The 12026-nt window shown below is 38.2% G+C and overlaps 1 protein-coding gene across 1 annotated transcript; it reads left to right on the forward strand.

Moving 5' to 3' along the window:
- Positions 1-280: 280 nt before the first annotated feature.
- On the forward strand, positions 281-10311 carry LOC116265831 (arabinosyltransferase XEG113). Its single transcript, XM_031646779.2, has 13 exons — positions 281-778; positions 1520-1876; positions 1971-2176; positions 4485-4590; positions 4820-5076; positions 5259-5394; positions 6925-7019; positions 7131-7184; positions 7671-7784; positions 8589-8687; positions 8762-8884; positions 9617-9703; positions 9776-10311. The coding sequence occupies exons 1-13, from the start codon at positions 637-639 to the stop codon at positions 9944-9946; spliced, it is 1947 nt and encodes a 648-aa protein (XP_031502639.1). The 5' UTR covers positions 281-636; the 3' UTR covers positions 9947-10311.
- Positions 10312-12026: the final 1715 nt, after the last annotated feature.

The raw sequence follows: 12026 nt of genomic DNA on the forward strand, positions 1-12026 counted from the left end.
ATTGTTAAATGGGAGTCTGAGCACTAACGGCTATGAAATAAATCATCGCCCCCTGTTACTCCCCATAAAAGCAGGAGAAAACGAAGGAGAAAGAAAACAAGAGGAAAGCAATTGTCTTGCTTAAAATGTCTTAAAGTAGCATTCAATTCGAAGAGCCCATTAAAGTGCTTTTACCAGTCTCGTCCATGTGGGGAAGTTGGCCTTCAGGTGAATAAAATGGACCCCAATAACTTTGGCATTCATCTAACCATGGTTAACTAAAGTATCCATGGTTACCTAAACCGGAGTGGGTCGCATGCCTGGAATGCAGAATGCTGAAGGGGTAGTTCGTCATCTACACATATTCAGAGGGAATGATTCTGCTTCAATTAATTTGATCATGGAAAACTCTGGGATGGTGAAAGCGACACAATCGAAGGGAGGGCAGTGATTAACCCCCCCAAGAAGTGGGAGTGGAGATCAGAGAAGAGCCAGTTGACCTCAGAACATGTGACAGCCTCCACGCTCTATGCCTTGCTCGCATTAACCTCAACTCTATCTCTCTGTCCCATTCTACCTGTTCTAAATGACATCGTTGTAGCAATCCAGGAACTCCACTCTGTCCACGAGGAAGAAGGGAGAGTGGAAAGGAATAGGATGGCTCTTTGCTCGGTGCAGGAGATGGCTAACACGAAGCCTCTCTTCGTTGGCATCCAGGTGACGGTGCTCGCTGCAATTATTTTGACCACCATCTACGTTGGCAAGCCCGTCTACTCCGAGTTCTGGTCTCCGAAATCTGGTAAGCATTGATGTCTCTCACGCCGGACCAGCCGTCCCTTGATTTTCTTCACTACATACATGGGGACTCCCATAGGTCGTTAGATTGTTCTCTCTTCCGGTGCCTTTCGGTGGGTAATTTTCTAGATTCATCTCAAGGGTAATTCCCTTTCCGGAGTTTTATAGATATTCTCTCGCAAACGTGATTCGTCCTGAGTCATTCATCGTATTAAGCCTTCTAATCTTTAAGTTTTTAAATGGTTGCGTTCTTTTGCTCCTCCGAAAGAAAGGTGATAACTTTTGGGGCCTAATGCAGCGGGTCTCTCGTGGTTTATGAAGGATAGAACTTTGCTGATTAACCCTCTTGGCATAATTGGACTGAGTTAATGAGAACGTGGTTCAATGTCTTGTCGCCAATTTTGAAGAGTTTGAGCCGTTGATGGCGGTCACGGCTGAAACCAGTTGTGGCATGTGAGATCATAGGCAAATGGGTCGGTGGGTGGTCTATTTGCTCTTGATTTCCTCGAGCTTGCATGACTCTCTAGTGATTCTGTTATTATTTCAATACCAGTCAGTTGTCTCTGCAAGTAACTTGGGATACTTTGTACTTCGGTTGCTTTCACTTGATCCTTCGGGCCATGAGCTGTAGCCATAATGTTATTAATGTGTTGAGTTGTTCCTTGTTGGTTGGGCACTAGTGAGTTGCTTTTTTTCATCACAACTGTCTTTCTTCAAGCTTCTCATCCTTCTCTTTTTTTTCCAGAAGTCGGTCTTTCCCCACAGAAAGATGGCACAGTAGTATCTTCTCCACCAGAGTTGGAAAATTCTAGTAAAGGTGTAGCTTTCAAGCCTCCAAGCGACAGGGATCGTAGCACTGGCGGTGGGAGATCAGTCTCTCCTTCATGGCCCACAAATATATGGGAAAGGCCTATATGGGATCCCCCACCTACTGGGGCCAAACTGCCAGATGCAAAGGCATTTCGCTTGACTAAAAGCTTAGTGAAACATTATGCTAAAAATAATGTTATTATAGTAACATTTGGAAATTTTGCCTTCATGGATTTCGTCCTGAACTGGGTCAGGCACCTTACTGATCTTGGAGTTTATAATCTTCTTGTAGGTAAGGCCTCAATGGTTTGTAAGTGTACGAATTAGTTTTTTATTCTGAACCTTTTGTTTTTAAAGTTTGGCTTTGATTGGGATTGTGATTTCAGGTGCAATGGACACAAAGCTCTTGGAGGCTTTATATTGGAAAGGAGTTCCTGTTTTTGACATGAAAAGTAACATGGATACAAGTGATGTTGGTTGGGGTTCTCCAAAGTTTCACAAAATGGGCAGAGAAAAAGTAACTCTGATAAATGAGTTCTTGCCCTTCGGTTATGAGTTATTAATGTGTGATACAGATATGGTCTGGTTAAAGGTGCGCTTTGCTTGATCTTTCACTGTGATATTTGTTGGCATTTATGTGGTTCCCAAAGCAGCTAATTGTGAAATCTTTTCGAGAAAATGTGCTTAATTTAGGAGTTATTGATGGCAAAACATGCTTATGGTGAAAATGTGGTCACTTTTACCATTCTTTCTAAAATATAGGGTATTCATGTGCCTCAACCATGTTTTTAATATGTCAATCGGGCTGTGTCATGGAAATGCGTCACCTGGAGACGGGTTAATGCATGATCAATTTAGAACACAAAAAGGACATGATCAGAACCTGTTGGAAAATCCTGCTTAATTTTATTCCTCCGATTCTTGCTTCATTTAATTCCGAGCAATGTTTTTTTTTTTAAAAAAAGATTCAACCTCATATGATAAAAACTATTGTTCTTTCTTCTACTTTCCTACACAGAAATAGAGAATGGATGGAGTTATGGAAGCACACATACACAATCAGATACCACTATGTAAATAGAATTCTTGTTGGATTCCTTTGGCAGTAGACTACCATCCTGCCGGTATTACAGATATATACACACAGACATGCAGTCAAAAGCACTAAACTGTGGTCCTTCAGAAAGAGCATAGTTGAGGCCAAAGCAGGCTGAGAGAATAAGAATGAGTAGCAGAAACATTTTCTTCATGGCGATATTCAGAAAATTAAGAATAGTTTACATATATTAGCATAAATTTAATAATGTTTCCATATAATCAGAATATTCGACAATAATAAAAGAATTGCACATAAAGAAGCTCCATAGGTATTGTAGCCTAGCCTAATCCGAGGCCTGGGCCTAGGCCTTACCGACTACATGGGTTGCCTTTATTTAAGCAAATAATTTTTGTTCATATTTTTTCTTTAAATTTTCTGTGTGAAATTATACTACAAATCCTAAAGATATAAAGCCAAAACATTTTGAGGTTAACAGATTGCTGTGGCCTACTTGTAGCTTGAACTTCCTCTTCCAATGTATTTTTTTATCTTTTGTTACCTTCTTTTCCACTTCATTCCTTTCACTTAACTAAAGATGCAGTTTTTCAATCAGATAAGAAGAATATTCGAATAAAATCTAGATATGTTGGCATGGCTAAGAAGATGTTAAAAAATGTCTAATTAGTCTCTCTTATTATGTAGTGATGGTATTAGGACTTAGGTTAGAATGATATTTATTATTTTGCCATTTCAGTGTCACCAGATTATGAGATGTTAATGTTTGCTTGTAACTGCAATAGCAATTATGGATTTTATTATGTAAATAGTTGATATGGCTGGTTATCCTTGTGTGGCAGAACCATTAGTGGGTGATGAAGATGACTTCTTAGTCTTCCTTCTACTTCTTTCTCATTGTCGTCTTTCTTACATAAAAGAATCTCCAAAATTTCATCCTTTAGGTGTCAGTAACACTGGAAATTTACTGCAAAACTTTTACCAGAAGAACAAGTTGGAGAAGGTAGGACCTACAGATTAGGTTTCTTTCCCTTTCTTATCGTTATATAGTTATATATACTGTGATCAGATCTTTTATTTTGGTGGTGCTGGGTCAGATGGATGACATCTATTTGCACAAGTACATCTATGGTTCCACAAACACATAGAGCCCCAATAGTCATATATTGAATTGGTATGGAAATGTGATCCTTAGTGGCTGTAGAGAAGCAGTTTGTGAGAGGAAACATGAGCATACGAGCTTTTTCTTGGCATCCAAATATACAGGTACATGAGCAGCCATTGCTCTCCATCTAAGTCTGCATTTCATCCCTTACAAACCAATGAATGTAAACAATTATTCTGTCCCTACACTGAAATAGGTTAGAACACGTGTATTCCTAATCTGTGCAAAGTGGGTGCTCTATTCAGCAATACAGGATGCCGCTGCATAACTTTTGAAGCATTTCTCATACAGCAGATTCTTATTATTTCCTATTTTAAGGGATAAGCATTGGTATTCTTTATTTGTAATTTATATTTCATTTCAATAAAATAATGATCTGGATACATATTAATAATCTGTCTTCAGTCCTACATGGGTAAGCTTCTTTCATGTTAATGTGGTTAGTATAAGCTTGCCATGGTTGTTGTGAAAACAAATTACTTGTATCTGGTTTACTTTGTGTCTATTTCCTCTCCAGAAGAACTTTCCAGATTTACTTGGTATTCAACATATGGCAGAAATATTTGGTCATATGGCAGAAATATTTCGTTTCTCATGCATGTCTCCAATCATCTTTTAGGTAGTGCCTAGATTTTGGATGTAGGTAAGCTTTCTCACCGAGGTTTCACAATTTTTCAACAGAATCCACTCCCATATATTGCTCGCTATCCTGATGCAGACGTCTTAACTTCCAGTGATCAGGTGATACCAACAGTTATTGATGATAGATTGGAGGACTGGAGATATGGTTAGTCTGAATATTTGACCATTTGCTAATTTTGTTGGTTGGTTGTTCCAAATTGCGAAGAATTTTTTACTGATCTTGCTGTTCAAAAACAGGAAGCTTCAGGGGATGATTTTTTAGTTTCTCTTTTCATCAGCAATCATGAATCCTGTAGTTAACATGCTGCATTTAAAAATGCAATTTATACAACTCTGTATAGGACTGAAAAAAAAAATTGTTGTTGTCTCTTCAGTGAGTGGTGCATACAACATTGGGATTTTCCATTGGCGACCTACAGACGCTTCCAAAAGGCTAGCAGCAGAATGGAAAGAAATGCTGCTAGCTGATGAAAAAATATGGGATCAGAATGGTTTCAATGATCTTCTGCATAAATTCCTTGGCCCATCAGTTGATGAAGAAAGTGGACTAGTTTATGCTCGTAATCGAAGCCTTAAGCTAGGGATTCTTCCAGCCAGTATATTTTGCAGTGGTCATACATATTTTGTGCAGGTATAATTGGTTGATTGTTCCTGAAGGAAGTAACATTGGGTTCTGAAATAATTTCTAGTGCTTTCTGGATATGTGGTATGCTTCAGTTTTGTATCTGAAAGTGCAGATCGTGGTTGAATGTTCAGCATTTTCTTGTAACTTGCTAGTAATGCAATCTTTATTAATCATAAATTTTTTTATAGGCAATGTATCAACAGCTAAGGCTGGAACCTTATGCTGTTCATACCACATTCCAGTATGCTGGAACTGAGGGAAAACGACATCGTCTGCGTGAAGCAATGCTCTTTTATGATGAACCGGAGTACTATGATTCACCAGGTAGATATAGGTGCATGATAGTGTGGCTATCAACATCATATGAATGATTCATCTCAACTGTGTAAGTCAATACTTGTGTATCCATAACATTAATGTTATTTCGGTGGTGGTTCATATTTTTTGTTTGGTCCATATGTGAAGCCAAGAACTTACCTTATTTTACTGTTAGACTGTTAGTTCATCTCTTGATCATTAGAAGCCTTTTGCTTGAAGCCGCAATTGATCATGTAAACTTGCTTCTTCTTACATCTAATGTTCTCACCTTCTTGGCTGTTGAATGGAGCCAACCTGCTTTTTAGGCAAAAAAATCCAGGCCGTAATTTTGCCATTAGCCAAATGATCAAGTTGATTGGATTCTCAAGGGAAACAATGGCTTGCCCAACAGTTCATGATTGCTAAAGTCCAAAAGGGTTTGGATTCAAGATAAAGGACTTCTTCTCAATTTTGTACCATTGTTTGTCAGGTTCTTACACTTTTCCTACAATCCATGTCTATCTTTCAGATGATCTGCATGCTCAAAAGCTTTTAGGCAGTGCAACTTCAAAAGGGATTAGATGGGTCTAGGCAGGCCAAAAACGCAATGTTGATCTGCTGACATAGCCGACCAAGAAGGCTCTATCATTGAATATGATGATAATAGCACACTCTTGTGATCTTGTCATTTAAAATTTCGTTTGGGACATTCCTAACTGTGCTTAGGTAGGGATCAAGGTAACTATGGTACATATTGTCTTCTGGTTTGCCACAGTACCTAGTAAGGATGGCGCTTCCTTGCTCCTAAGAATAATAAGAAGTTCCCAATGAGGCCTAAGTTGGGCTCTTGAATCTTCTGATCTTGTCTTTGTTTCTTGTATTTAGGTTATCAGTAAAAGGTGCTTAGCCCAGCATGATCAGGATAATTGTAGTGCATGGCAAGAAATCAATCTCAGATAACTTACAACAAGATGTTGAAAATACATGATCAGATGCTATAAAAGTGCCTTTACAAGGTACATAACAAAAAAAATAACTTGAATCTTTCATTAGTATCTGTACAAAAGCATGCAAACAGGTTGGAGCAAAGGACTTAATTAAATGCACCTACCACAGAGAATATGCAAAAGAAAGACAAAGATTGCCTTCTCCAATATAAAACATAGCTTGGCAACTTTTATATCTTCTGGAGACAATGTTATTACTAATATTGTACATTATTATGGATTATGGTGTGAATTCCAGTGGTTCAGAAAAGGTGGTTTTATGTCATTGCTGTAGATTTTAGAATTGCCAATATTCATCTCTCAATACTGTCTTCTTCTAGATAGCAACCTTCACGTGATTATGGTAAGTCTGTTTTCCATCAATTTCAAACTGATATGCAAAATAGAAAGCAAAGACACCAATTAGGTTCTACATGGTTTGTGATAGTAAGCTAAAGCTACTGGACCCAGCTTAACTTCTATAGTGTTCTTCCATCCTGTCAAAGAGCATTTGATGAATGTTTCATCATAATGTTTTGTTTATCTCATTCCTTTTTGTTTTTAAACACAGGAGGATTTTTGGCATTTAAACCATCCATTCCTAAGAGTGAATTGCTTGATGGACCACATACAGTCGAATCACATTTTTCTCTTGTTAATCATCAAGTATGTTTTAGATTGATCTTATGGAAGCTCCTTAATTTTTGCCATTATCAATTTGCATTAGTTAATTCTGTATATCCAAAGATGCATAACCTTTTCCACGGCTATGTTCAGATAAAGCAAGTGAGATCTGCCCTTGCTATTGCCTTGCTGCTGAACAGAACATTGGTAAGTGCTGAAAAAATTATATCTTACGTGATAAGATGCATTAATTTAAGATAAAATTGAATAATCATGTCAGACTACTAGAGGTGACTGTTGTAAGTGTAATATGGCACGATCTGGTTGGCATGTCATCTAAATGGACTCATACACACAAGAGAGATGAGCTTATTAAGCATCAAGTATTTGTGTTTTGCCCATCTCCTGTTTCTGGCTGGACTTTGTGGCTCTGCAGAAGTGGAAAAGCTGTCCGATTTATTTGTAGTTGGAATAGTTGCCTGAAACATTTGGCTTTTTCTTATGAAGACTTCCATTTGGCCTTAATCTGGGATTGAAAATTCAAACTTATTTTTCTGTGTTAATCGACATAAAGAAAGTGATCGTGTATTCATGTTATTGGTTCTAGGATTTTTTTTTCCCTTTCTCTGGTCTTGTTTCTATAATTTTCATGTACCAAATGGTGTTATATGCTCTAACATTTCCTTGTTTTAGGTCATGCCTCCATTGTGGTGCAAATTGGATAGACTATGGTATGGACACCCTGGGGTCCTGCCAGGGACATTGACAAGGCAACCTTTTCTCTGTCCTATGGATCACATATTTGAGGTACTGGTCACTTGACTTTTGCATTATCTTTTACGAGGGGTCAATGAAATGTTTCATGATCCTTCAGCATTGCTTTGAAGCAAAAATTCTGCTCAAGGCCACCAATCTTGTTTTTATGGATTACATTAGAAGGCTTTTTCAAATTCTAGATTATAACCTATGTTACATGGGTACCCATACCATATGGGTATGACATGGGTACGGGTATGGTTACGCCCGTGGGTACGCTCTGTGTACAGTCAAAGCAGTACTGGGTACTGCCAACATACCAAGGTCTGTATTCGTTTTTTTTTTACTCGGTCAAAGTTGACCAAGTCCATTTCTGTCAAAAATTTAGGATTTTTTTTGTTTATGTTTTTATTTTTATTTTTAGTATGTTTATCACTTTCATGCTTTGTTCATTAGTTTCTTCTTCATAATCTATACGTTTTGAATCATGAATGTATTGTTTTGTTTGTTATTTTTTTTTTTAACCCCCGTACCCAAGTTTTTTGAAAATGGTCCATACTCGTACCTACGTGACATAGATTGTAAGTTTATAACCTCCATTCTGCCTCCTTGATTTTCATATGGGCTGTTAAATAAATGTTTCAAACTGCTGGCAGATTACAGTTAAGCAGTTAACTACCAATAAAAGAACCATGCTATTGAGGAACACAAAGTCTAGAAGCAATTGCAAGAATATTTGAATATCATTTTACTTTGTTATTGCACTGATGATTATCTTCTCAAGGACAGATCTGTGATAATCACCTTCATGTTTTGGTGCTAATGTTGTTCACAAGTGCTAGTGTTACAATGTAGGTGAATGTGATGTTGAAGAATCTACCAGAGGAGGAGTTTGGCCCAAGGATAGATTTCAGAGAGTACTCTTTCCTTGAGAATCCATTGCTTCCTGAATCAGTATGATCTGTTTTAGCTGGAAAAATGTTATTTCCAATATTCATGCATGGTAATCCCCATTCTTTGGTCTGCAGATAAAGAAATCAAGACTAAATGTTCAACTTTGTGATCCTGCATTATCAAACTGCCAAGCATCAAACACCAGCATGCAACCGAGAGCAGTACTGAAGTTTCCAAAACATAGCACAGAAGAAATGGTAATTGAATCTTTCGTATCTACGTCTGGACTGTTGCATAACCAAGAGAAGTAAACCAAAGAACGACCTTTGAGTGAGGATAAGTTGGCTGATGAGTTATGAAATATTATTGATTCAGATTTTGGCATTTGTCCAATTACCTCTGCCTTGAGCATTTGTCATTTGTATCACTTAACAAGATATGCCCTCAGGTTTATTAGCTACTTATGAGCTGATACTTTTAAGATTTCAGTTTGTCAAATATAAAAGAATTATACTACAGCATCCTATGCTTTGGGAAGTATGCGCCTACAGCAAGATGTGCTTTAAAGATCTCTTGCATGGGGCATAATATATGAACCTTCTCTGTCCCGTCTGTGGTCTCTCTTCTTTGTCATCACGACAAGTTAATCATGAAGAATTACCGATGGGTGCTAAGCACCAAATGTTTCAGTAAGGCTTCACGGATTCATAAGTTCTGGATAAGGGCATGTTGTCTACCAATTATGAAGGGGCACCAGCTTTTTATTGTTGTAAGACCTGTGTAAGGTTGTTTTACATGTTTCCATAATCCTGCAAACCAAAAAGGCCAAATTTAGGTAAAGGTTGGGCTGTATAAAGGGTGGAGCAATGATGAGGTCTATCAGTTGATCATCTTTGAAAGCTTAGGTTTCTGTATAATGACCACCTGGTTTGTTGCAAATTTCTCTTGTATTCAACCATAATTCTTACCAAAGTTTTTTTGCCTTGCAGTACAAGAGTGTCTTTTCTGCATACAAGGATGTTAAAATCATAAAGTTCTCGTCAATAGATGATGCCTTCCAAGGATTCAGTGATAAGGTAAATCATGCTGATTTTCTACTGTTGGTCTTTTTTATGTTTCGATAACTGATGTTGGCCAATTTGTAATAGTTGATAGAGGAGAAATTCAGACACCGGGTGTCACGCTATGTAGGGATATGGTGCTGCGTCGAACAACAAGAAATTGGCCACATCTACTATGATATGTACTGGGATGAAAAACCTGGTTGGAAGCCCAAACCTCCAGCAACTCGAGAAGAAAATCGTCCTCCTTGGATCTGAGACAATACTAGTTTAGACCAACTGAAGCGCACCCAATTTCAGCAGGGCCATTGCCATTGCAATTGACATTACTAGAGAAAAAAGAGAGCCTGCAGCCAGATCTCAAAGACAACAGCTTTATGTGAGGAGGCATTTGTTGTTGAAGTATGAAATTTTTTATATTTTTTCTTTCCAAAATGTATCCATCAAGTTTTGAAATTTAGCTCAATTCACATGTGTCAGTATTTCTTTAGTTAACCACATTCTTAATATATCCTTATTGAAAGTTACTTTGGAGGACAAATGGGATCTCTGCTGCGTGTTGGAAATTCCAGTTCCTCAAGTGAACAGTGAAAAGATTAGTAAAGACAAAAAAGTTGAATCCAGTTCCTCATCTTTTTGGGTGTTCTGCACTTAATGCAATGGATGAATCTCTTATAGTCAACAGACTTACGGAGTATGGAATGGTGACATTATCTGAAATGGAATCTGTACTGCTTAAATTAGTCTAGCAGTATCTTATACTCCATCGATCTGCTACGACTTCAGTACTGAGAAACTGAAATTTGCTTACTTGAAAAGAAATAAATGCATGTAATTTTGCCATAAACTACCAAAAGGTAACCATCTGTTTGATCCTATACACAAACTCTTCACCATTGGCTCATGCAAATGTTTCTAGTCGGACCATAGTTTCTGGAGTTACTCAAAGCTTGAAATGTGTCTGATTCTCTTGTTTGGGGACTTCATCCGTTTAATACGGCAAATCTCGATTCTTATAACATGGGAATGTCAAGTGTTGGTTTTTTAGATGTCATATTCCATAAGGTCATTGAACTATCACAGCTATGTGGACCTCAATTACTAATGTCGGGTCACCAGATTTTCATGTTGGAATCTCGATTACTTTGGGAATCCTGATTCTCGATTGTCTCAAATTCTTCAGAACAGAATCTGCAGGAAGATTTATGCAGTGCATTCTGCTTCTGAAGCAGTCTTTTGGTGTCAGGATCTAGCAACTAGCCACTCTGAGATTACACGAGTATTTGTCTTAAAACCCTGAATTGATTCGGAGGCAACCTACCTCGGACAAGCACTTAAGGTGTACCCAGAAGGTGTATCTGTTAATTCAGCATCTAAGGAGTCGAGGAGTTAGATCTGAAGTCAGTGAGACCTCGGAGACTTCTTGTGTTCGTTAGCATGGCCTCACAGGGTTGGACTCCACTTTGGTCAGATGCCCCAAATCAGGCATGGACCATTTACCTTTTCATGTTCTCCAAGGCCCTTTATTTTACCCTCTCCCGTCATAATCTACTATTGCCAAGATGTTTATTTATTTATTTATTTGCTCAGAAAAGAGACATTTTCGATAGGACCGACTACCATAAACACCATTTCTTTGCACATCCACTTCGAGGACAAAGAGATACCGTACCTGGCCTTACGTGAATTCACTTTTTTAACAAAATTTTAGATGCATTTTTTTTTTAAATGATTACTTGGGAAAAACTTTGGCATAAAACTTTCACCGCCATACCCTTATTCCTCTAAGGTTCTGGCTTGCTTTGGAGTTATGGGGGATGTAGCCTTCAGCTCTGTTGTTGTGCTTGTCACCGTTGCAGCTTAGAGGAGTAATGCAGAGGAGTGTGATGGTGACCATGGGATTCAAATCCCAAACCCCTTGAGTGTGAGCCGCGTTGCTCAACACTAACAAAAAAAAAAAAAAAAAAAAACTTCCCTCATGATCAAACAAACAGGGCCTAAAGATGTGATTGGATACCTTTTCCTTGTGTGTGTATGCATGTGTACACATACTTGGGCAGAATTCATCTAGGCAAAACAGAAGCGCTTTTGTGCTTCACAAGCCAAACGCATGTGGAGCTGGAAGTTTTCTATCGACAGAAGGCAATAAGCCGCCTCTCGTCAGCCAGAGGCACAAGAAGCACCACTATAAAGGAAAATGCTCCAATGCTGTCGTACGATCTAATCTCGATATTTATGGATCAAACTAATTAGGGAAGCAAATCAATGAAAACTAACTTCAGGAGACTTCTACGGAAGAAGCTGAGAACACATGCAGGTGCTTTTGTGATCTGGCCAA

The sequence above is a fragment of the Nymphaea colorata genome, chromosome 12 (genome assembly GCF_008831285.2).
Source record: "Nymphaea colorata isolate Beijing-Zhang1983 chromosome 12, ASM883128v2, whole genome shotgun sequence".
NCBI classification, from domain to species: domain Eukaryota; kingdom Viridiplantae; phylum Streptophyta; class Magnoliopsida; order Nymphaeales; family Nymphaeaceae; genus Nymphaea; species Nymphaea colorata.

What these genes read in the sequence shown, in the direction of transcription:
- LOC116265831 (XM_031646779.2), top strand. Translation starts at nt 637, where the DNA reads ATGGCTCTTTGCTCGGTGCAGGAGATGGCTAACACGAAGCCTCTCTTC. An exon ending in TTTCTCTTGTTAATCATCAA is followed by an intron (nt 7,020 to 7,130) that starts GTATGTTTTAGA and finishes GGCTATGTTCAG; the next exon opens with ATAAAGCAAGTGAGATCTGC. An exon ending in CTATGGATCACATATTTGAG is followed by an intron (nt 7,785 to 8,588) that starts GTACTGGTCACT and finishes GTTACAATGTAG; the next exon opens with GTGAATGTGATGTTGAAGAA.